At 49.6% G+C, this 21,503-nt stretch overlaps 1 protein-coding gene across 2 annotated transcripts in view; it reads left to right on the top strand.

The window, feature by feature from the left end:
* The first annotated feature begins 1,764 nt into the window (after positions 1-1,764).
* The window catches only part of ACSS1 (acyl-CoA synthetase short chain family member 1), a 40,724-nt gene continuing 20,985 nt past the window's right edge, over positions 1,765-21,503 (top strand). Inside the window, exons 1-2 of one of the 2 annotated variants that reach the window (XM_060192562.1) lie at positions 1,765-2,153; positions 13,874-13,970. In XM_060192562.1, the coding sequence (XP_060048545.1) occupies positions 1,847-2,153; positions 13,874-13,970 (404 nt within the window). In that variant the 5' untranslated portion in view covers positions 1,765-1,846. The remainder of the gene's footprint in view (positions 2,154-13,873; positions 13,971-21,503) is intronic. The other variant, XM_016193643.2, reaches the window with a different exon arrangement.

Raw genomic sequence — 21,503 nt, 5'->3', positions numbered from 1 at the left:
TCACATGCTGAAATATTTTAAGAATCTGGTTAAAGCAAGTTTCTACAAGTCTCCTTCCAACCATCTTCCTGGCTTGGTAAGAATATCACCTTCTGGAGCTCCATGAGTGCAGAGTCTAGGCTAAAGCTTTCACAAGTACTGCCTCATGTATTCTTGACTGCAGCTTCAAAGGAGAGAAGCATCACTCATACTTAAAAAAAAAATATTTATCTTTTGCATTTTTATTGGACAGGACAGAAAGAAATTGAGATGGGAGAGGGAAATAGGGAGGGAGAAAGACACCTGCAGACCTGTTTCACCACTTGTAAAGGTGGGGAGCTGGGAGCTCAAACCTGGATTCTTCCAAGGGTACTATGTGCACTTAACCAGGTGCACCACCACCAAGCCCCCTTTTATTTATTTTTTGTTTATTATTTGTTTATTTATTACAGAGAGAAAGATCAGAGCCCCTGCTCAACTCTGGCTGATGGTGGTGCTGGGGACTGAACCTGGGAGCTCAAGCTTCAGGCATGGAAGACTCCTGCATAGCCATCATGCTTTTTCTTTTATTTTCCAAAAAAGAAAAAATAAAGCACAGCGAGTTCCAATGGCACAGACTTTGAACAAGGATTAAAGGTATAGAAGCAATCACTCCCAAACCATCATGGTCTCAAATCAGCAGAGATAAATGGAGCATTTGCTTCTTCATTTCTCTTTTTCTTGGTACTCAGGCAAAAGGTGATCTCTTGGAACTGGGTGACCTGAGCACATGACCCCAGAACATGAACCCGGTTTCCTACAACTTTCTGGCCCCAAGCACTTTGACCAGTCCATTACAGCGGTGCTGTGTGCTGGGGCCTGAAGGACGCAGGTCCGTGTGTAGGATTCTCTAAAGCACATGGTCCATCCCAGTTCTTGGCTTCATGAAGTGCTGATAGAGTGCTTTGCTCCTTTCCAGAATGTTGCTGAATAACTCCTCAGCAACACCAGAAGGTTCCGTGGCCAGGAAGTTGCAGCACAGCTCATTGTCACTGTCCCTCCTGAACCTGAAAACAAGCCAAGAGCAGGGGCCATCCTGCAGCTGGGGCCAGGGCTGTGGTGAGGGTATAGAGCAAGTGGGGGCCAGGGCCGGGCGTGGGGGTAGAGAGCAGCTAGGGGGCAGGGGTAGGGATAGGGGGGGCCGTATGTCCCTTTCCCCCTTTTCCTTGATGGCTCCCAGTATATTTTATTTATTTTGGATAGAGCAGAAAAATCGAGAAAGGAAAAGAAGAGGTAGAGAGACAGAAACTGAAGCACGGCTTCACCGCTCATGAAACCTCCCCCCTGCAGGTGGGGGCTGGGGACTTGAACTCAGGTCCTTGCTCATGGTTATGTGCGAGCTCAACCTTACGTATCACTGCCTGGCGGGCAGGTCTCTCTCCTAGCATTGGAGGTGGGCGGGGCGGGGCGGGGCCGGCGGAAGGCGTCAGGGGAGGGGACAGAGGCGGTGGGAGGGGATAGAGGTGGGGCCAGGGTCCGCAGCAGGCGACTGTGGAGGGGATGGGACGGGACAGAGGCGGAGGGAGGGGACAGAAGAGGGGCCAGGGTCGAAGGGAGAATACCGAGGAAGCGCCCAGATCTGGTCAGGTCCGGCGGGGACTGAGCCGAAGGGATGGGTGGGGGTAGGAGGTGCGCAAGGCCGGGACCAGTCGGGAGGGGTACTGTCTCGGGGGCGGGGCGTAGTCCGGGGGGCGGGGCGTAGCCCGGGGGGCGGGGTGGCTGGTTGCAGTCCCATGGGCGTTGCCCCGGGCCGGGCCGGGTCGATCTGGGGTGCACTCCCAGGGCGCGGCCTCCCCCACGGAGTCGGGTACGGGCACAGAGCAGGGCGATGGCTGCGAGCGCGCTGCACGGTCTGCGTGGCGGCGCCGGGCGGCTGTGGCCCGCGGCGGGGCTGGGGGTGCGGGTGGGTGTGGGGGGGCCCTTGCGGGCGGCCTCGGGGTCCTGGCTGGGCGCCGTCACCCCACCCGGGTCGTACCCCGCGTTGAGCGCGCAGGCGGCCCGGGACCCCTCAGCCTTCTGGGGGCCGCTGGCACGCGGGTCGCTGGCCTGGGACACCCCCTTCCACTCCGTGTCGGACTGTGACTTCGCTTCTGGCAAGATCGCCTGGTTCCTGGGGGGCCGGCTCAACGTGTCCGGTGAGTGGGCGGGGCACCCCGACTCCCAGGCACCCCCAGAAAGCCAGCCAGCAGCTAAGCCCCGGCAGGGTCCTCTCATGCCGCCCCCTCACTCGGAACCGCAGCCCAGCGCCACAGCCTCCTCCCACCCTCTAGATTCAGGAGCCTCCGAGTCCTGAACCCTGAGCCCCATACCCCGAAACCCTCATCTTGACCCCAGCGCACCGAGCTCACCACCCGACCCCCACACCCGGGCCTCCGCGTCCCTGAGCCTGGGGGCCCGCCTTGGGTGGCCCGGTGCGTTCCCGGGCCAAGGGTGGATGGTACTGAGCGCGTCCCCAGGCACCCGGCCGGCGCCAGGCGCGACACCTGCCCTCCGGCTCAGCCCGTCCCCGCTCGGTCCCCGCGGGTCCCTGCCTGTCCCTGGACTCCGGGAGACAAGCCACGCGACCGCGCAGCCCGCCCCTGCCCGCCACTCTGCGTGTCCACAGCAGGAACAGGACCACTCTCGGCCCTGCGGGAGGATAGGCAAGCCTCTAGCTCTGGCGGCGGCTGGGCGCAGACACGCAGGGCGAGGGAGGTGCCGTGTTCAGCGCGCTGGCCAGGCCTCGGGTGGGCGTGGAGCCGGCCCCTTTGCTTTTGGTTAAGATGGGAAGCTGGGGGCTAGGAGCACTGTGCACCCCGGCCCCCCCCCCCCCCCCCCGGAGCTAGGCAGGAAGGCATCCCCAGAGGCCTGGTTTGTATGTGTGTGGGGGCGGGGAGTGGGGGGTGTTCAGAGGTCCGAGGGGGTGCTCGCTGGGGATGTAGGGCACCTGGCTGGGGAGGGCCCTGAGGTGTTCCATGAAAGACCCTTCATGGCATGTGTGTGCCTGCAACCGATTGGCTGAGGGACAGAGTGCTAGAGGTGAGGACAGCCCCTCATTTCCTGGACCTCAGTAAGTTGTAGCGATTTTAATTTTTCCAAATTCATAAATAGCTATACAATTTTAGATGGCCTCTTGCAGTTATTTTTCAAAAAAAAAAGTACAGGGAACTTTGGGCTAGATTTCTCCCCTTCCCACCACCACAGTGTATGTAATGTTGCTGCTTTTATCAAAATGAATTTCTTAATAAGTGTTTTCTTTAGAATTGAGTCAGCAGCAGCAAGTGTCCTTGTTCTAGTGGGAAAGAACCCAAAGCTTAGGTATGCGGAGTTGGCAGAATGTGTGTGTTCGTGAGGAGGAGAGTGACTTGCAGAAGGAAAGGGGTGCAAGGCAGGAAGCTGAGGGGTGTAGGGGTGGGCAGGCTCCCTGAGTGGCTGGCTTCTGCACACTTGCAGCCTCTCACTCCAGACAAGATGGTGAGGTTGAGCCTCATGGAGTAGGCAGGGAGCAGACAACTCTTCCTTTTTTTCAGATTTACTTATCAGGGAGGAAGAGAGAGACCACAGCACTGCCCAGCTCTGGTCCTTGATGCAGGGGATTGAACCTGTCTCCACGGTAGCCTCAGACCTACAGTGTCTCTCTCTAACCCCACAGGCAAATCTCCTGCTACTTTCCCTCACTGGTATCTCCTGAGGACGCAGCCTTTATGGCTAGAGTGGCCAGACATTGAGCTTCAGGAAACTACCTTGGGGAAAAAACAGTTTTCCTGCAGCCTTCTCACTTCTGCAGTGTGTACCTGCCTGCTCCTTTGTCAGGCCATCCCTGCCTTTAACCAGGCAACAGTCTGCAGGATGACCAGGCCAACCCATGGCAGCTCTGGGAAACACCTCCAGAGCTGTGGGGTGGATTCCTCTGTGTGACAATCGGCTCCATTCTTCTTCTAGCGTTTGCCCTTCTTCCGTAGCCAGTCAACAGCATCAGGTTGAGCCTGATGTAAAGTTTTGAGACCTCCTTTGAATCTGGAGAGGTGGCAGTCGTTGACTATGTGGGTCATAGTCTGTCTGTAGCCGCAGGGGCAGTTTGGGTCGTCTCTGGCTCCCCAGCGATGGAACATAGCGGCGCACTGGCCATGGCCTGTTCGATAGTGATTGAGGAGGGCCCAATCCTAACGTGCTAGGTCAAAGCCGGGGTGACGCTTGCAGGGGTCTGTGATGAGGTGTTTGTTCTTTACCTCAGCTGACTGCCAACTCTGTTTCCAAGAGTCTGGAACAGAGAAGTTCAGTGTAGGCATAGGGGACCAGATTGGGTGACGAGACGTCAAGCGTTGGACAGGGTGGGCGAAGATATCCGAGCATATTGGCAGGTCCGGTCGAGCGTAGACGTGGGAAATGAACTTAGATGATGCCGCATCCCGACGAATATCTGGCGGGGCGATGTTGCTAAGAACTGGCAGCCATGGAACCGGGGTGGAACGGATGGTTCCAGAAATTATCCTCATGGAGGAATATAATTTGGAATCGACCAAGTGGATTAAGCCATTGATGATGGCTTAATCCAAAGGAGCATGGTTCTGGGAGCCGCCAGCAGCTCTTGAAAAAGATGTGTGCTACCGGTTCTCAAAGGGTGGTTCCCAAAACAGTAGCAGCAGCATGGCCTAGGAACTGTCTTTATAAACACAAGTTCTCAGTCCTGTTGGAGACCGCCACTGTCAGAAGCCCTGGGGGGTGGGGCTGTGACATCCATGTTGAAACTGTTGACCAGACGCTACTGATGGTGAAGTCCCGATGGGGAAACCCTGACCCATCTGCTCAGACCAGGACAAGGCAGGCATGTCTCAGGTGGGCAGAATCTGTCCTAGGAGGAGGCTCAGTGGCAAAGCATAAGGCTCAAGTGGCATCCCTGGCACCACAGATCCCAGGTGATGCTGGGGCCTCTTATCAGTAAACAGACACATCTTTACAATGGGCAGAGTCAGAACTAGTGCCCCAGAGATAAACAAAAATGGTATATGGGTGGTGCTATCGTTTAGCATTTCTGGGAATGTCTATGTATTTTTTTAAAGATTTTTTTTTTTTTTAATATGTAGTGCAAAAGACCACAGCATCAAGGTCATATGCATGGCAAAGCAGCATGATCCAAGTGAGCTATTTTGCTGATCCTCTGGGGATGTCTTTTGAATGGCATCTGGGGGACTAGGGAGGGTGGCTTATCTAGTAGAGCACACACTTTGCTGCATTAGAGGTCCCAGCTTTGAGCCCCTGGCCCTCACAGGGAAGTACTTCCTGAGGATAGAGTGGTGTTCCATCTCGCATTCTGTCTTTCACTTCTCTAAGAAAAAAAAAAAAGAAAAAAAAGAAAGGAAAAGAAAAAGAGTACTTTGAGAACTGTGGAATCATGTGGGTATGGAGCCCCAGCAATAACCCTGGCGATGACGAGGATGCAGCCTCTGATGCACACTCAGTCTCCCCCAGCTCCATGCCTGTGACAGTGACTGTTTTGGTTGCTCTCAGGGTTTCTGAGGGTCAGGACTTTGGACAGGGCCTGGCAGGATGGCTCACTTCTGCTCCCCATTGGGGACTGGTTGTCATCTGCTTGCTTCTCAGTTCCCTCTCCCAGACTGGGCTGGGTTGGGCTAGAAGTGGGGCTCACTGTTCCTGCCCCCTCCCCTCTCCCCCAGGGCTTCCAGGACTTGGTGGCTGAGCTGGGCTGGGCTAAGAGGACATGAGGGAGCAGAGCCTCAGAGCTGGGCCACAAGCTGCCGGATTTCTCCCGACTTGTCGTGTTCTGTTGGAGTCACCCGGGTCTCTTGTAAGCATGAGATTAGAAAATGCTGGCAAAGTACTCAGCATTTTGTCAGCAAAGTGTCTTTGGTGAGTGTGGTGCTCCCAGTCACGGAGCCTTTGTTATTTATTAATGAAGCTGGTGGGGGTAGGGAGGTAACTCTGACCTTGAACCTGGCCTGTAGCCCTGCCGTGTTCCTTTTGACTAGGACAGCTGGGGTCTGACCAGCCTGGACTTGAGGAAGCAGACTGTCAAAGTCCATCTCAGCAGAGGAGTCAGAGGCCCCTGCTCTGGACAGTCAGAAGCTCCTCCATCCTCACCCCCACCCCCCAGTGACTCACTTCTGTTCTGTTTATATGAAACTGCTTTGCAGAGGATTTTAGGAAGCCAATGTCTGAAAAGGACCCTTTCCAATCTCTGAAATTTGACTCTCCTTCACAGGGCTCAACAATATTTATACTCTGTTGTAACGTAGAAACTCAACATGTCAGGAAATTGCAAATGCAAAACCAGAGGGTGACAACATGTGTTGCTTTCAAAACACACCACTACTAAGCTCTAGTTTCTAAACATTAAATCCTGAATCTGATTTTTTTTAAGTATGTGTGTGTATATCCTTACTTTCAAGCAATAGTGTAGAGAAACTATTTTTTAACCAAGTGTTGAACACAAATTTCTAGGATTTATATGTATTTGGACTCTAGTCGCAGCAATAAAAACCGATCTGCCGTGTCTTTCTCCCTTCATGGCCTGTCTCCACTAATTCAGAAGCAAGGCATGCAGAGATGCTGAGACGCTGCACTCCTCTGGTTCATTTCTGTCAACTCTTAAAGCACCTTGTCTAAGGTCTGCCAGGAACCTCTAAATAAAAAAGTAACCCAGGTCTTTGGAGGAAGAGGGGGTCCTGCAGAAAAAAAATGGAATGTACCCCAGTTGTCAGAGGCCTGGCTGACTTTAAATAGCAGATGCTTCTGGAAAGCTGGCAAATACAATTTCTGTGACTGATGTAATATCTTAAAATGGACCCAGGGAGATTTTCTATTTAAAGAACACCCATTGTGAATCCTTTTGTGAATCCTAACTTCCTTGTTTCTTTGAAATTTTGCATGTGGGTTTACTTAAATTTGGGATGGGAAAGCAACTGATAAGAGTTGCTGAAAATTCCCACTTGAATCTTCACACATCCATCTTTGCACTGGAAATGATAATCATGTTATATTGTTTTTATATGAAGTTCCAACCCTGAAAAACACTGGCAGGCACTTGCTTGGCTATGGGCAGAGGTGTGTTGAGCCTTTGGAACATGGAGCCCTGGCTGAACCGCTCCTCTCTACCTGTGACACCAGTGAGTAGCCACTGCCCCATGGTGCAGATGCTGAAACAGACAGTAGCTCTTGCACTGAGATTGCTCCTCCAGTGCCTAGGGGAGGGGCTTCAGATCTGAAGACAAACAAGTCCCCTGGAGGCAACTTGCTGGGGCTTTCTGCTGCTCTAGGGAGGGTTGATTCTTTCCCTTTCCCTTGGAGCTGAGTATGGAGCTGAGTCTCAGGGACAGGTGCCTGTTCCTGGGGACCTTGGACCTAGCAGGGCCAGAGCATGGGGAGCACTGCCCTGAAGTCCCTGGTGGGTCCTTCGGGCAGAATCAGCAAGTGGCAAGTGACATAGGTGGACTTGGAGAGGGGGATGGGGAGCTTGCCACATTGTCTGCTGGGAAGTCTGGGAGAGACTTGATAGGAGGCGGGGCTTGAACTTTAAACTCTGTTTAGCCCTACTCTTCTTGGAAATAGGATTTGTGTGTGTGTGTGTGTGTGTGTGTGTGTTATTGCCCAGTTCTTTTGAGTAATTTTTTTTATTTTTAAAAATATTTAGGAATGACTTTCTTTTCTTTCTGTCTTCATGCTTCCCTCCCTCCTGCCTTTCTCCTTTTTCTCTGTAGTTGAAACAATACCAAGAACTGGAAATGTATATTAAAAGCTTGTACAGGCATGGCATTTGGGAGCCACTGTCACCCCAACCCCTGCATGATGCTCTCTGTAGTTCCTGCGTCACGTGATTGTTGTGACAGCGGCTGAGAAGGGAGATAAGAAGTGTCCCAGGTGTGGTTCCCTCAGGAGCACAGCCAAAACACCTGACCCCATAGCAGGAAACCTGCAAATGCTGTCTCCTACTGCCAGGCCTTGTTACCCATGCCCTCCACTATGAATCAAGAAAGTGATATTTAAATTAAATAACAATTTTTTCTTTTTAATTTTTTAAAAATTATCTTTTCTTATTGGATAGAGACAGCAAGAATTCAAGAGGGAAGGAGGAGATAGAGAGGGAGAGAGACAGAAAGACAGCTATAGCACTGCTTTGTCACTCACAAAGCTTTCCTCCTACAGGTGGGGACCAGGGGCTCGAACCTGACTTCTTGCATATTGTAACATGTGCGCTCAACCAGATGCACACGACCCAGTCCCCTTTATTTTCTTTAGTTGAGATTAATAGTAGGTTACAAGAGTATAAGAATAAGTGTGTAAGTCCTCACCACACCCACCACCAAAGGTCTGCATCCCCACCTCCCAAAGATAACCACTGTAGTTCTTTTTTTTTAATATTTATTTATTTTTCCTTTTGTTGCCCTTGTTTAACATTGTTGTGGTTATTGATGTCGTTGTTATTGGATAGGATAGAGAGAAATGGACAGAGGAGGGGAAGACAGGGGGAAAGAAAGACAGACACCTGCAGAGCTGCTTCACCAACTGTGAAGCAACTCCACCTGGCTTGAACTGGGATCCTTACGCCAGTGCTTTGCGCCATGTGCACTTAACCCGCTGTGCCACTGCCTGACTCTCACCACTGTAGTTCTTACAGATCTTAGAAACAGTTTACTTGCTTCTGTTTGTTTGTTTGTTTTGCTAGCTCATGTGAATCAGATCTCTAGATTCTATATAAGAGTGAAACCATCTTGTAGTTATTTTTTATTTCTTTACTTATTTCAAAAGCATAATCACCTCCAGTCCTATCCATTTTGACCCACAGGACACACTGTAATCTTTTTTGATTGCAGAAACTACTCCATGGAATATATATCCCATAACTTCTTTAATTTTTTTATTATCTTTATTTATTTATTAGGTAGAGACAGCTAGAAATTGAGAGGCAGGAGGGATGGGGAGAGGCAGAGAAACATGTACAACATTGCTTCACTACTCACAAAGCTTTCCCCCTACAGGTGGGGACCAGGGGATCAAACCTGGGTCTTGTACATGGTAATGTGCGCTCAACCAGGTGCGCCATCACCTGCCCCCCATCCCATAACTTTTTTTTTTTTTTTTTTTTAACACCAGAGCACTGTTCAGCTCTGGCTTATGGTGATGTGATGGATTGAACCTGGGACTTTGCATTCTCAGGCATGAGAATCTGTTTGCATAATCATTATGCTATCTACCCTCTACCTATCCCACAACTTCTTTAGCCAGTCATCTGTTGATGGGCATTTAGCTGATGGGCATTTAGCTGGATAATCAGGCTATGAATATAGGGGTGCATATGTCCCTTTGGCTTAATGTCCCTTTCAGTGGCTTTTGGATAAATGCCTAAGAATAATATCACTGGGGGAGTCCGGCAGTAGCACAGCGGGTTAAATGTAGGTGGCGCAAAGCACAAGGACCAGCCTAAGGATCCCCACCTGCAGGGGAGTCGCTTCACGGGTGGTGAAGCAGGTCTGCATGTGTCTTATCTTTCTCTCCCCCTCTCTGTCTTCGTCTCTCCATTTCTCTCTGTCCTATCTAACAATAATGACACCAGTAACTACAACAATAAAACAACAAGGGCAACAAAAGGGAATGAATAAAAAATATTTTTAAAAAGAATAATATCACTGTATCATAAAGTAATTTCATTTTTATTTGTTTAAGGACTGTCCACACAGTCTTCCCAAGGGGCTGTACCAGTTTGCATTCCCACCACAGTGGAGTGGAGTCCCTTTTCTCAACAGTCTGCAACACCTATCATTTCCTGCTTTGTTAATGTAAGCCTTACTCTCAGGTGTGAGATGGTAACTCAGTGTAGTTTTAATCTGCATTTCTCTAATGATAAGTGAAGTGGAGTAAATTAAATAAGTTCTGTACTGTGGATGAGTGGTTGAAGGGGACCTAACTCAAGTGATGACTGAGACTCAGGGGTCTGGAGGGAGAGTCACTCACCCTGTTCTGCTGGGTTCCAGACGCCCCCCCCCCCCATCACCATCATGGGTATGGCCTTACTTATCTCCTGAGGGGCGACTGTGCCCGCACAGCCTCACCTACAAGCAAGGAGGTGGGATTTGGTGGGAAGAAATTCATGCATCTTTGGAGTTAACAATCCAGTCACTGTGTGACAGAGGGTTTGGAGGACTCTGAGGAAGTAAGCACTTTCTTAACTGATGAGCACAGAAAATTTTCCCTGTGGGGCAGTCACATGGCATTACATACAGAGGATACAGCATTTATCACAAACAAAAAGCAGAATGAGCAGTGACTCCAGGCCCGTTTAGTGAGGAGGGCAGGTGCTTGACTCACTCCTGTACCCTAAGGAAGAAAGAGGTCCTGCCCCCCTCACCCCCACCCTCAGAACCTGGGCCATGCATGCAGAGTGGATCTGCCATCAGCCCCACGGGCCCTGGCTCCAGCCTCAGTGACTGCCAATTTGGGGACAACCTCGGAGTTGAGCTGGATGCAGTGGGAGACTCCACTGGGGCCCAGGTTCTTTCATAAAAATAAATATATCTCTAAAGTTAACAAGCATATAAAGATAACAAGTGGGGCAGAGAGGTATAAATGTCTCTGAAGGATTTAGGAACAAGTGTGAAGTGTCTGGGGAGGGGAAAGCAAAACAGGGGAGCAGGAAAGTGTTGGGTGCCGGGGAGGATGAGTGGAGCAGTCAAGGCCTGAGGTAGGGGAGGTGGTTAGTGGAATCACCAGTTGGCTGCAGTTGGGGCTCAGTTCCCATGCCTGGTCCTGTGACTGAAGGAGACTGAGCCACTCTGGCTGCCTGGGCCTGCCCCTCTGTGGTTGGGGAGATTAGGCACAGGGCTATGAGGTGCTCACCTGTCCTGTGCCTGGCTGGACACAGGGGGATGACCCCTGGCAAGGCACTACTGATGCTGGCTGAGCCTTGGACAGGTCACTGTCCCACCAGGTCCTTCACTTCTCAGGGTGACTCCACGGACCCCAATCAGAGTGAGAGCAGTGTGTGATGAGTGAAAGAACAGGTTGTGTGATGCATTTCCTGGGGTGACCTGAGTAGGAGAAGGGTGTGCTGGAGTGTTTGTGTTTATAACCAACATCCCATCCTGTTGGGCGCTGGAGAAGCCGGGAGCCAAGGGGCTCCCCTATCCTGCTAGGCCTGCTTAGGGCTCAGTGTCCACCCCTGTGGGCCCATAGCTGGACATTTGGGACTGCCTTGCCCTATCCAGACAACACAGTTTCGATCAGTTCTGCCAGTGCGTGGCACCGGGAGGCTCTGTGGGGAGTAGTGGGTGAGCACAGGGCGCGCTGGAGGGAGGGATATCCCTGTCCTTCCTGTGGGCTGGCCGCTACCTGGGCTTACAGACAAAGGTGTGGCCTCCTGTGGATGGCTTAAGAGAAACCAGAAATGCCCATTTTCAGTGAAGATGATTGCTTTCTAAACTGCACGGGATTGGGACACACACACACACACACACACACACACACACACTGAGTTTATTGTGCCACTAAGCCCCTTCTTCTTTTTCAGTTTTTCTGGTAATTCAAAGAAGTTTCCTGCCTCACCAAGTAGTACTAGTTATTTTATTTCCCATGGAATAATTAAATTCTGAGGTGCAGTGAATATACCTGAACACTGGGAGAGCCCTGGGAGGTCAGGTGGGCAGGTGGCTGCTGACTACACAGCTGGCTGTGAGTTCGTCTTACTGCTGGCGGGGAAGTGAGTGGTGAAACCCGGCCCCACCCTCATGTGGGCTGGGCTGGGCAAGGCTTTGGCATGGGGCAGTCAGCTATGCCTTCCTTAAAATCCACAGTCAGGAACAGGATGTTAGCAAACGAACAAAAGCCCACGAATACTCAGGCTTACCGTAAACCAGAGGTGCTGGCCTGCGTTGGGATGGGCATATGGCCTGGGCTTGGGCAACCAAGGGACGGGGACAATGTTCTGGGAAGGAAAGCCAGCTTGGCGTCACTTCTGGGGGCAGGTGCTGGCTTGCATGGTGTAGGCTGGACATTAGAGATAGGGGTCAGCTTCCACCCTGGACTGCCAGCACCCTACCCCCACCCCCCAGTTTGAGTATCTAGTGATTTCTCTGGTCTCAGTGTGTGGGGTCCAGTCCTGCCTGCATGTAATAGCCACTAGGGTGTGTGGGGGGTTGGGGGGCAGCTTTGGGAATCAGGGCCTAGATAAGGCTCCCTGGGGTGGCTGTGTGGCGGCTATTATGGCTGTGTGGCGGCCATTGCAGCTCGCCCTTGCATCTGTGAGAGCCCATTTGTATGTGAGGGCCTTTGTTTTGCTTGTTTTCATCTTTGGTAATCACTTGGTTTTTTTTTCTTGCGTATTTATTTATTTATCTAAGTAAAGAATGTCTCCCCACCTATCAAGATTAAGATGTGTTCAGTAAAATTTCAACTGTGGGGGAGCTGGGTGGTAGCATAACAGGTTAAGCACACATGGTGCAAAGTGCAAGGATGGGTGCAAGGATCCCAGTTCGAGCCCCCAGCTCCCCACCTCCAGGGGGTCGCTTCACAAGTGGTGAAGCAGGTCTGCAGGTGTCAGTCTTTCTCTCTTCCTCTCTGTCTTCCCTTCCTCTCTCAATTTCTCTCTGTCCTACCCAACAACAACAACAACAACAACAGCTATGACAACAATAACGACTACAAAAAGCGCAACAAAATGAGAAAAATGGCCTCCAGGAGCAGTGGATTTGTAGTGTAGGTACCAAGCCCTAGTGATAACTCTAAAGGGGGAAAAAAAAATTCACCTGGCTTCTCTTTCGTATCATTAATGTATCCTTGGAATTGGGGGAAGAAAAAAACATTGACAACAACTATAATGTCCCTCCATTATTTTAAACTAAGAAAAAGCTGTTCGTTTCACCAGGGTAATTGCCAGGATCAGTGTCTGTGCAACTTTTAATATTTTTTAAATTTTATTTATTTATTCCCTTTTGTTGCCCTTGTTGTTTTATTGTTGTAGTTATTATTGTTGTTGTCGTCGTCGTTGGATAGGACAGAGAGAAATGGAGAGAGGAGGGGAAGACAGAGAGGAGGAGAGAAAGATAGACACCTGCAGACCTGCTTCACCGCCTGTGAAGTGACTCCCCTGCAGGTGGGGAGCCGGGGTTCGAACTGGGATCCTTTTGCCGGTCCTTGTGCTTTGCGCTACCTGCGCTTAACCCGCTGCGCTACCGCCCGACTCCCCTGTGCAACTTTTAATTCCTGGTGGCTCTATCCCCCCACTTCCTTTTCTTTCTTTCTTTCTTTCTTTCTTTCTTTCTTTCTTTCTTTCTTTCTTTCTTTCTTCCTTTCTTCCTTCCTTCCTTCCTTCCTTTCTTCCTTTCTTCCTTTTCTCTCTTTCATCTTTCTTGACAGAGGATGAGAACTAGAGAAGAAGAGAGTGAGGGAGAGAGAGAGGAGACATACCTGCAGCTCTGCTGCACAGTGCATGAAGCTTTGCCCTCTCTCAGTGGAGTCCTGGTACTAAAGCCTGGGCCCCAGATGATGGTGAACTGTGCTCTTCTACTAGGCAGCCACTACCTGACCCCCCCCACCCCCAAGCATTTTTCTTGATCATCAAATGTTCTGTAGCAGTTTTCTGAAGGGATAATCGCTTATGTTGGAAGGGGACAAAAAAACCTGGGCCTGGGGACTGGCAAAATACTGTTCCCAAGGCATGTGCCAGAGGGAAGCTCTGACTTCTCTCTCACTCTGCCTCATAGATAATAAATTCAGTCTTAGAATAGGCAGAGTCCTGGGTATGGAGGAGGGAAGGGCCCCCTTTATAGCAGAGCAGCTCAAGCCAGCAAGCCAGAGCCTGTCAAGTGCCACCCCCCCCAACCCCGTAGAGACAGACACTGGGTAACCGAGTTCACCTGTTTCTCTGTAGTCAACTGCCTGGACCGGCACGCAGAGCAATCTCCAGAGAGCGTCGCTCTGATCTGGGAGCGAGATGAGCCTGGGACTGAAGTGAAGATCACCTACAGGTACTGGAACTGGGTGTTCCCAGCTGCTGGAGGCGGGCTGTGCTGGGAGGGGGCTCCAGGGCTTAGTGTCACTGCTGCTGCCTGGGCAGCAATCACACCTGTAACTGTGAGCAGGAGCAGGATGGCTTTGTGATGACCCAGCGAGGCCTGCTGGCTGTGGATCCTAAAGCAAGAGCCAGGTCTTTGGACACCAGTGAAGCCAGCGTCCCGAACCCAGGGAATGATCTTGCTTTTTGCTGTGTGCTTGTGTCCACTTGGTGACAGGATGGGGGCTGTGGGGGTGACTCTCTGAGTGTGGAGGACGTGTTTCAGATTTGGGACTGTTCCTAAATCCCAGAGAGGTGGATGGAGTATGTCAAATCAGCTCACAGCCTCTTTCTTTCCTTGTGCTCATGAGAGTGAGGCAATAAACAAGATTTTATTTATATTTGTTTGTTTATTTTACCAGAGCAGTGCTCAGTTCTGGCTATGGTGGTGCAGGAGATTGAACTTTGACTTTGGAGTCTCAGGCATGAGAGTCTCTTTTTATAACCATTATACTATCTATCTCAAACCCCCCCCCCCCCAAATATCTTTTAAAATGGCAGTACTGTTATATTAATGTTTTAATACACTTTGTATTAATAGTTTAACATTGGTTGGCATGACTCATCCCTGTGTGTGTGTGCACAGCTCACCACACCCCCCCGTAGTCCTGTGTACCCACCCTGCCCTCTGATAACCACTATCGGTTCCACAAAGCCTGTGTATGTATGTGTTTTGCAAGTTCGTTTGCTTTAGTTATCTATGGTCCACATATGAGTGAAGCCATCTGGTTTTGCTTCCTGAAATGGCTTTCTCTTCATGAAAAAAAATAATTATATACCTGCATGAAAGGCCTCACAATCACTATAATAGTGAAGCAGAAAAATAACATTTAAGTGGTCAATGTGTAACAAGAGACCCAGATGCAGAGTATAATTTTCAAACACAGTACTGCTGCTTTTTCCCCTTCCTCCAAAAAATGAGTCATATGGGTCGGAAGCAAAACAAAATCAAAATTGACAGCTCACTCACTGAATGCTTAAAATTCCGAAGAATTGGTTCTGTCACTCAATCTGGATAGATTCACCATCTCTAAACACTTAGGCTATTTTCTTTTCAATAATTAGTTTAATCCATTCTTTAGGGGGAAAAATGTTTGTCTTCAGAGACAAGAGTCAACACTGCTTTAGGGTTTCTTGTTTTGCTTCATGTGTGTGAACTGTGCATATATGTGGACACTGATCTCTATCTGCTTATCATTATCTGGGGAGGGCAACAGGCATGGATGCCCTGTTCCTTTCTTTTCTTTCTTTCTTTCTTTCTTTCTTTCTTTCTTTCTTTCTTTCTTTCTTTCTTTCAGAAAGAAGTCTTTCACTTCTTATTTCATTTAGCTTAATCACTTCTAGTTCCATTCACTTTGTCCAAAATTAGACAATCTCATCTTTCTAAACTACAGAGCAGTATTACATGGAGAAACTTCTTTTTCTAGTCATGTTGATGGCATCTGGGCTGCTTCTATTCTTTGGCTATTGTGAATAATGCAGCTATGTGCACAGGGGTGCATGTGACATTCTGAATCTGTGTTTTCCTGTCCTTAAGGCATATGTTGAGCAGGGGATTCTGCATTGAGCCCCTCTGCCTCCTCCTGGCTGCTCCCTCTATCAGTGGGGCCTCAGTTTGAATGTTACCTTTCTCCAAGGGGCCTTTTCTGCCTCTTTCACCTAAAGTGACCACCAACCATCTCCACCTGCATCTGAAGGTCACCTGTCACAGAGGCCTAGAGGCAGCTCCTGGGACCCTCTGCACATAGACTAGGGGTTGTTGAGCTTGTGATCTGGCCTTGTTGCTCATCCTATTTTTTAAATTTTGTTTTATTCTATTTAGAGAGAGAGAGAGAAAGAGAGAGAGAGAGAGAAGGGGAAATGCAATAAAGAGATTCAGAGAGAAAGAGACTAGAGCATTGTTCAACTATGGCTATATATATATATATATTTTTCCCCTTTTGTTGCCCTTATTGTTGTTGTAGTTATTATTGTCTTCAATGTTAGATAGGACAGAGAGAAATGGAGAGAGGAGGGGGAGACAGAGAGGGGGAGAGAAAGACAGACACCTGCAGGCCTGCTTTACCACCTGTGAAGTGACTCCCCCCGCAGGTGGGGAGCCGGGGCTTGAACCGCTGGTCCTTGCGCTTTGCACCATGTGTGCTTAACCTGCTGCTCTACCACTCAACTCCCTATATAGCTGTTGCTTATGGTGGCGCTGGGGATCGAACCTGTGGCCTTGGAGCCTCAGCCATGAGTCTTCTGCCAAACTACTATATTGTCTTCCCCAGCCCTCCATTGTTGTTCTATTATCATTGGTCTGGCTTGTGCATATTCTTTAGTAGAAGTGGAGTGTGGGTTTGACCATCTGGATGCTGGGAAGCCAGTGGGCCCAGATCAATGCTCCCCAGCCCTCTGTAGCCTGCAGGCCCTGGAGATGGTGGTGCAGAGGCCAGGTCGTGGCTGGAGGCTTCTATGTGCAGGCTGAGTTGGAGAGTGACAGCTTAGGCAGGATCACAGGGCTGTGGAGGGAGTGTGACAGTTTGTCTGTAGCTGAAGGTGGCTTTGAAGTCTCCATGTCAACAAGGCCAGGCCTTTCCAGATCCCCTATAGTGCTGCATACCCCCCCCCCCGGCACACACACACACACACACACACACACACACACACACACACACACACTTAGAGACAGAAATTCCCGCCTCTCCCCTCTCTGACCTCAGGGACAGAAGGTGCTGGCAGTTCAGCACAGGAGCTTCAAGGAACAGGTCCTCTGGCCTTTGCTCTGTGTGTGGAGGAATGTGCTGTTTGCACTTCCCGGCTCCTCTGCCTTGGTTCTATGGCTACCTCCTGATGACTGAGGGATCTTGTGAGGCCATGTAATCTCCCCTCTGCAGAGAGTGCGTGATCACTATCACTGAGTGATTGTATGTGTAGCACAGGGAATGAGAAGACAGAGGAAATGACAGTACTGGCAGATGAAGTAGTGACACTGCTGATGGCAGCTCCTACTTCTTGAATGCTTTCCAGGCTTCTGTCCTGATTTGAACATTATACCTGAATTATCTCCCCCCCTCCCCTATACCTGAATTATTTTATTGAAATATCATAGTCTGATGAAATAGGAGTTGCTTTCATGGCTATTCCCATCATTTTTTAAAAAAGACTTTTTAAAAAAATATTTATTTCCCCTTTTGTTGCCATTGTTTTATTGTTGTAGTTATTATTATTATTGTTGTTATTGATGTCGTTGTCATTGTTGGATAGGACAGATAGAAATGGAGAGAGGAGGGGAAGACAGAGAGGGGGAGAGAAAGAGACACCTGCAGATCTGCTTTACCGCCTGTGAAGCGACTCCCTGCTTGAACCGGGAACCTTATGCCTGTCCTTGCGCTTTGCACCATGTGCACTTAACACACTGTGCTACCTACCGCCTGACCCCCTATTCCCATCATTTTATTATATAAAGCTTTGTAATTAAAACATCTGAAGAAAGACCTGCTGTATCCCCGCCACCTAGACCCCACCCTTTACACGTAACAATGTTTGCTCTACCACATGTGATCTATCTAGCCAGCCTGTTTTGTCTGTTCATCCTACTTTTTGATGCATGTCATAGTAAGTGCACTTCCCCCAAGAGCTTCAGCCTACAGAACATCAACTAGTTCACAGTGTTTGTTGTCTGTTTGGATGTGGAATTTATGGACACAAAAATGTACAAATGTATATTTGCTCAGTTTTGATCAGTGTATACATCTATTGAACCAAGCCTCTATCAAGACATACAACAGTGACCATTGCAATTCTGATTTTCTCCCAAATATATATATTGCCTCCAGGGTTATTGCTGGGGCTTGGTGCTGCACTACAAATCCACTACTGCTGGTGGCCTTTTCCCCCATGTTATTTTACAGGACAGAGAGAAATTGAGAGATGAGGGGAGATAGAGAGGGAAAGAGAAAGATAGACACCTGCAGATCTGCTTTGACTGCTTGCGAAGTGTCCCCCCTGCAGGTGGGGAGCTGGGGGCTCAAACCTGAATCCTTGTGTGGGTTCTTGTGCTTTGTACTATGTGCACTGTCTGGGTGCACCACCACCTGGCCCTCCTATAATTTTTCTTGGAAGCACCCTCCTTTGTAATTCTTAACTACCCGGGCATTCAACAGCACCACTCTTGATGTCATTTATATTATCATGACAGTGGCAATCATCTCATTGCTGACAATACGGGAGCAGCTGGTGGGAGGAGGAGCCTTCACTGGCTCAGTGAGGCTGGGGGGTGAATAGCCTGTGACTGACTGGCAAGGCTCCCCACAACAGGGGCTGCCTATCCCAGGTAGCAGAGTCCACTTCCTCTGTGGACTCCCCAGGGAGCAGCAGAGGGCAGTGGCCCCTGGACAGAATCCAGGCCTGTGTCCAGGGCAGGGTGCAGCTTCAGAAGAGGGGGTGCCCTGAGCACAGCTTTCTGTCCTGCCGACCTCTGACTCATTGATGGCAAAGCCCTGGCAGTTACCTGCATGCTGAAACCTGAGGCTGGCAGGGCTGCTGGGCACTATGCCGGCATCTCCTTTGTGTGAGTCTCTGGTTACAGGTGTGGATATTGGGCGCACCTGGAGTCTTTCCATTCTCCTTTTTGGCCAGCTCAGGCTTCTAGAATACTATGCCTTAGGATGATCGTGGCCTGAGACCCCAACAAGAATGGGCCACACAGACACCAGGGAAGCCGTGGGGGGAACAGGAGCCCCCTGGGGAGGAACAGCCCACTGTGTGCCCCTCTGCAGTCAGGGACTGTTAGGGCTGGACTAGAGATCCAGGGGCAACTGCTAGAGAGATGCCTTGACACGGGGTGGGTATGGACACGGGTGCAGCTCTGGCTCTGCTGTTGCTTGTCTCTGAGTCTCCTGGTGGTACCCTGTGCTCCTGTTGGCATCTCCCTGCTGCTTCTGGGGCCTGACTCAGTTCTACTCCGGGGTGCTGTGACTGCATGTGCTGCTGAGGGTGGAAGGAACTGTGAGGGCACGTGCTGCTGGGGGGTGGGGGGGTGGGGTAACAGCATGTGCTGAGGCCAGGCTGTGTAGCAGCTTGAATAGGCAGGGCCAGCACTCGCAGTCCTCACTGCCTGGTGTGCCTTGTATGCTGGCCCTGTCTGCCCAGCCCCCTGCTTGCCTTCTCCTGGGTTGCAGGTGGATGTGGTGTGAAGGTGGTGCAGGCTGGTGGCTGAGGTTGTGCTGGGCTAGACAGTTTCCATCAGCAAACTCCCTTGACTTCCTCTGTGAAGCCTGGGACCTTCTTGGCCAGTGGTGGAATAGGCAATGTTGTTTCCTCCCTGCCTGGGCAGCTGAGCCCCTCTCTCCCTGCTGAGCAGTGGATGGGGTAGAAAAAACCCTTCCAGATTCAATGAGGCAGTGCTGATATGGAATTTAGAAGAGCTCTTCCAAGATGCACATTCCTGCAGGAGTTCCCAGTGGGCTGCACACGCCAGGGAGGGCTCCAGTGAGGTGTCCTGTGGCAGGGATAAAGCAGGGTTTGGGGATCGGGTGGTGGTACACCTGGTTGAGTGTACATGTTACAATGTTCAAGGCTCCTAATTCAAACCCCTGGATCCCCCCTGCAGGGGGAAAGCTTCTCAATAAGTGAAACAGTGCTACAGGTGTCTCTTTCCATTTCCTTTCAATTTCTCTCTCTTTCTTCATAAAAAATAATTTTAGGGGGCCGGGTGGTAGTGCAGTAGGTTAAGCGCACATGGCATGAAGACAAGGACCGACTTAAGGATCCTAGTTCCAGCCCCGGGCTCCCCACCTGCAGGGAGGGTCACTTCACAAGTGGTGAAGCAGGTCTGCAGGTGTTTATCTTTCTCTCCCCCTTTGTCTTCCCCTCCTCTCTTCATTTCTCTCTGTCCTATCTAACAACAATGACATCAATAACAATAATAATAACCACAATAACAGTAAACAACAAGGGCAACAAAAGGGGAAAAATAACGGTCCAGGAGGTGGCGCAGTGGCTAAGGCACTAGACTCTCAAGCATGAGGTCCTGAGTTCAGTCCCCAGCAGCACATGTACCAGAGTGCTGTCTGGTTCTTTCTCTCTCTCTTATCTTTCTCATTAATAAATAAATAAAGTATTTAAAAAGAAAAGAAAAGAAAAAATAGCCTCTGGTAGCAGTGAATTTGTGGTGCAGGCACCGAACCCCAGCAATAACCCTGGAGGCAAAATAATAATAATAATTTTAAAAATATTTAAAGACTTAAAGCAGAGTTTGCATCTCAGGAATGTGTAAGCCTCCTAGAGGTGTTCCTGTGGTCTTTCCCTGCAGAACTCTGAATCCCATTGCTGAGCAGCCTTTACATGGTAACCTCTTGAACATCTCTGTGATGGGACTTGGTGTTTCTTTCTCATTTGTTCCTCCTATTCCACCCAGAGCTGGCTCCTACCTCAGCCACACACAGTGCACCAGAATGTTCTTTGCCATACGCATCAGATAGGGTGAGGGCCAGGAGGCAGCAGAGAGAACATGAAATGACAGGCTAGAACTGCTAAAGTCTGCTCTTTATCTGGTGACGTCTCAGCTACCGGCTGGGGCCTTGGAATCCTTGCTCTGAGTCAGTTGTGTTCAAGGTCTGCTCTGACAGACTCTGCTCTTCACCCTGGAATTTCATCTCTCTGAGTAGACCCATCTTCATCACAGGTGAGGCCAAAGGATAGTGCTCTGTCCTCACAGCATAAACCCATGTTTTTGTCTGAACTCTGCAAGTAAACCATGTGATGCAGGGCCAGCAAAATAGCTCAATTGGATAGTGCTCTGTGTTGTAGTGTGTGCAACCCAGGTTCAAGCCTCACCCCACATTGTTTTGGAAGAAGCTTTGTTGCTGTGGTCTCTCTGTCTCTGTATCTGAAAAAGGTTCATCTAGAGTGGTGAAGCCCTGCTATCAACTATAAAAATTTGTATGAGAATTTTCCAGCCTGATGTCATATGCTAGAAGTTCTTTGTTATGTGATCAAATGAGGTCGAACTGCCCCTTTGTGAGGGGCTAGAGGGTCTTGTGAGGATCCCAGATTGTTTACAGATTATCTGCAGTGGTGCTGGCTACAGGGCTGCCAAGATAGATGTGAGAGCATGCTCTGCTATTCAGGTACTGAAGTGCAACCTGTGGAAGCCTGATTTTTTCAAACCAATTTTTATTTATTTATTTTTCATTTTTTAATTTGTTTATTTGTGATTAGTAGTGGACTACAAGGTTGTAAGATTACAGGGCAAATTTCCACCCTACACCTACCACCAAAGTTCTGTATGAATAATCCTCCCACATCTCAAGAGATAATCACAAGAGTTTTGCCCAGTCTTAGAGACAGTTTATTTGCCTCTGCTTGTTTTTTTTTTTTTTTTTTTTTTTTGCAAGTTCATGTATTTCACTTCTCTAGATTCCACATGAGTGAAACCATCCAGTAGTTTTCTTTTATCTCTTTA

The sequence above is a fragment of the Erinaceus europaeus genome, chromosome 1 (assembly GCF_950295315.1).
Source record: "Erinaceus europaeus chromosome 1, mEriEur2.1, whole genome shotgun sequence".
Lineage (NCBI taxonomy): Eukaryota > Metazoa > Chordata > Mammalia > Eulipotyphla > Erinaceidae > Erinaceus > Erinaceus europaeus.
This window is presented reverse-complemented; position numbering and strand designations above follow the sequence as displayed.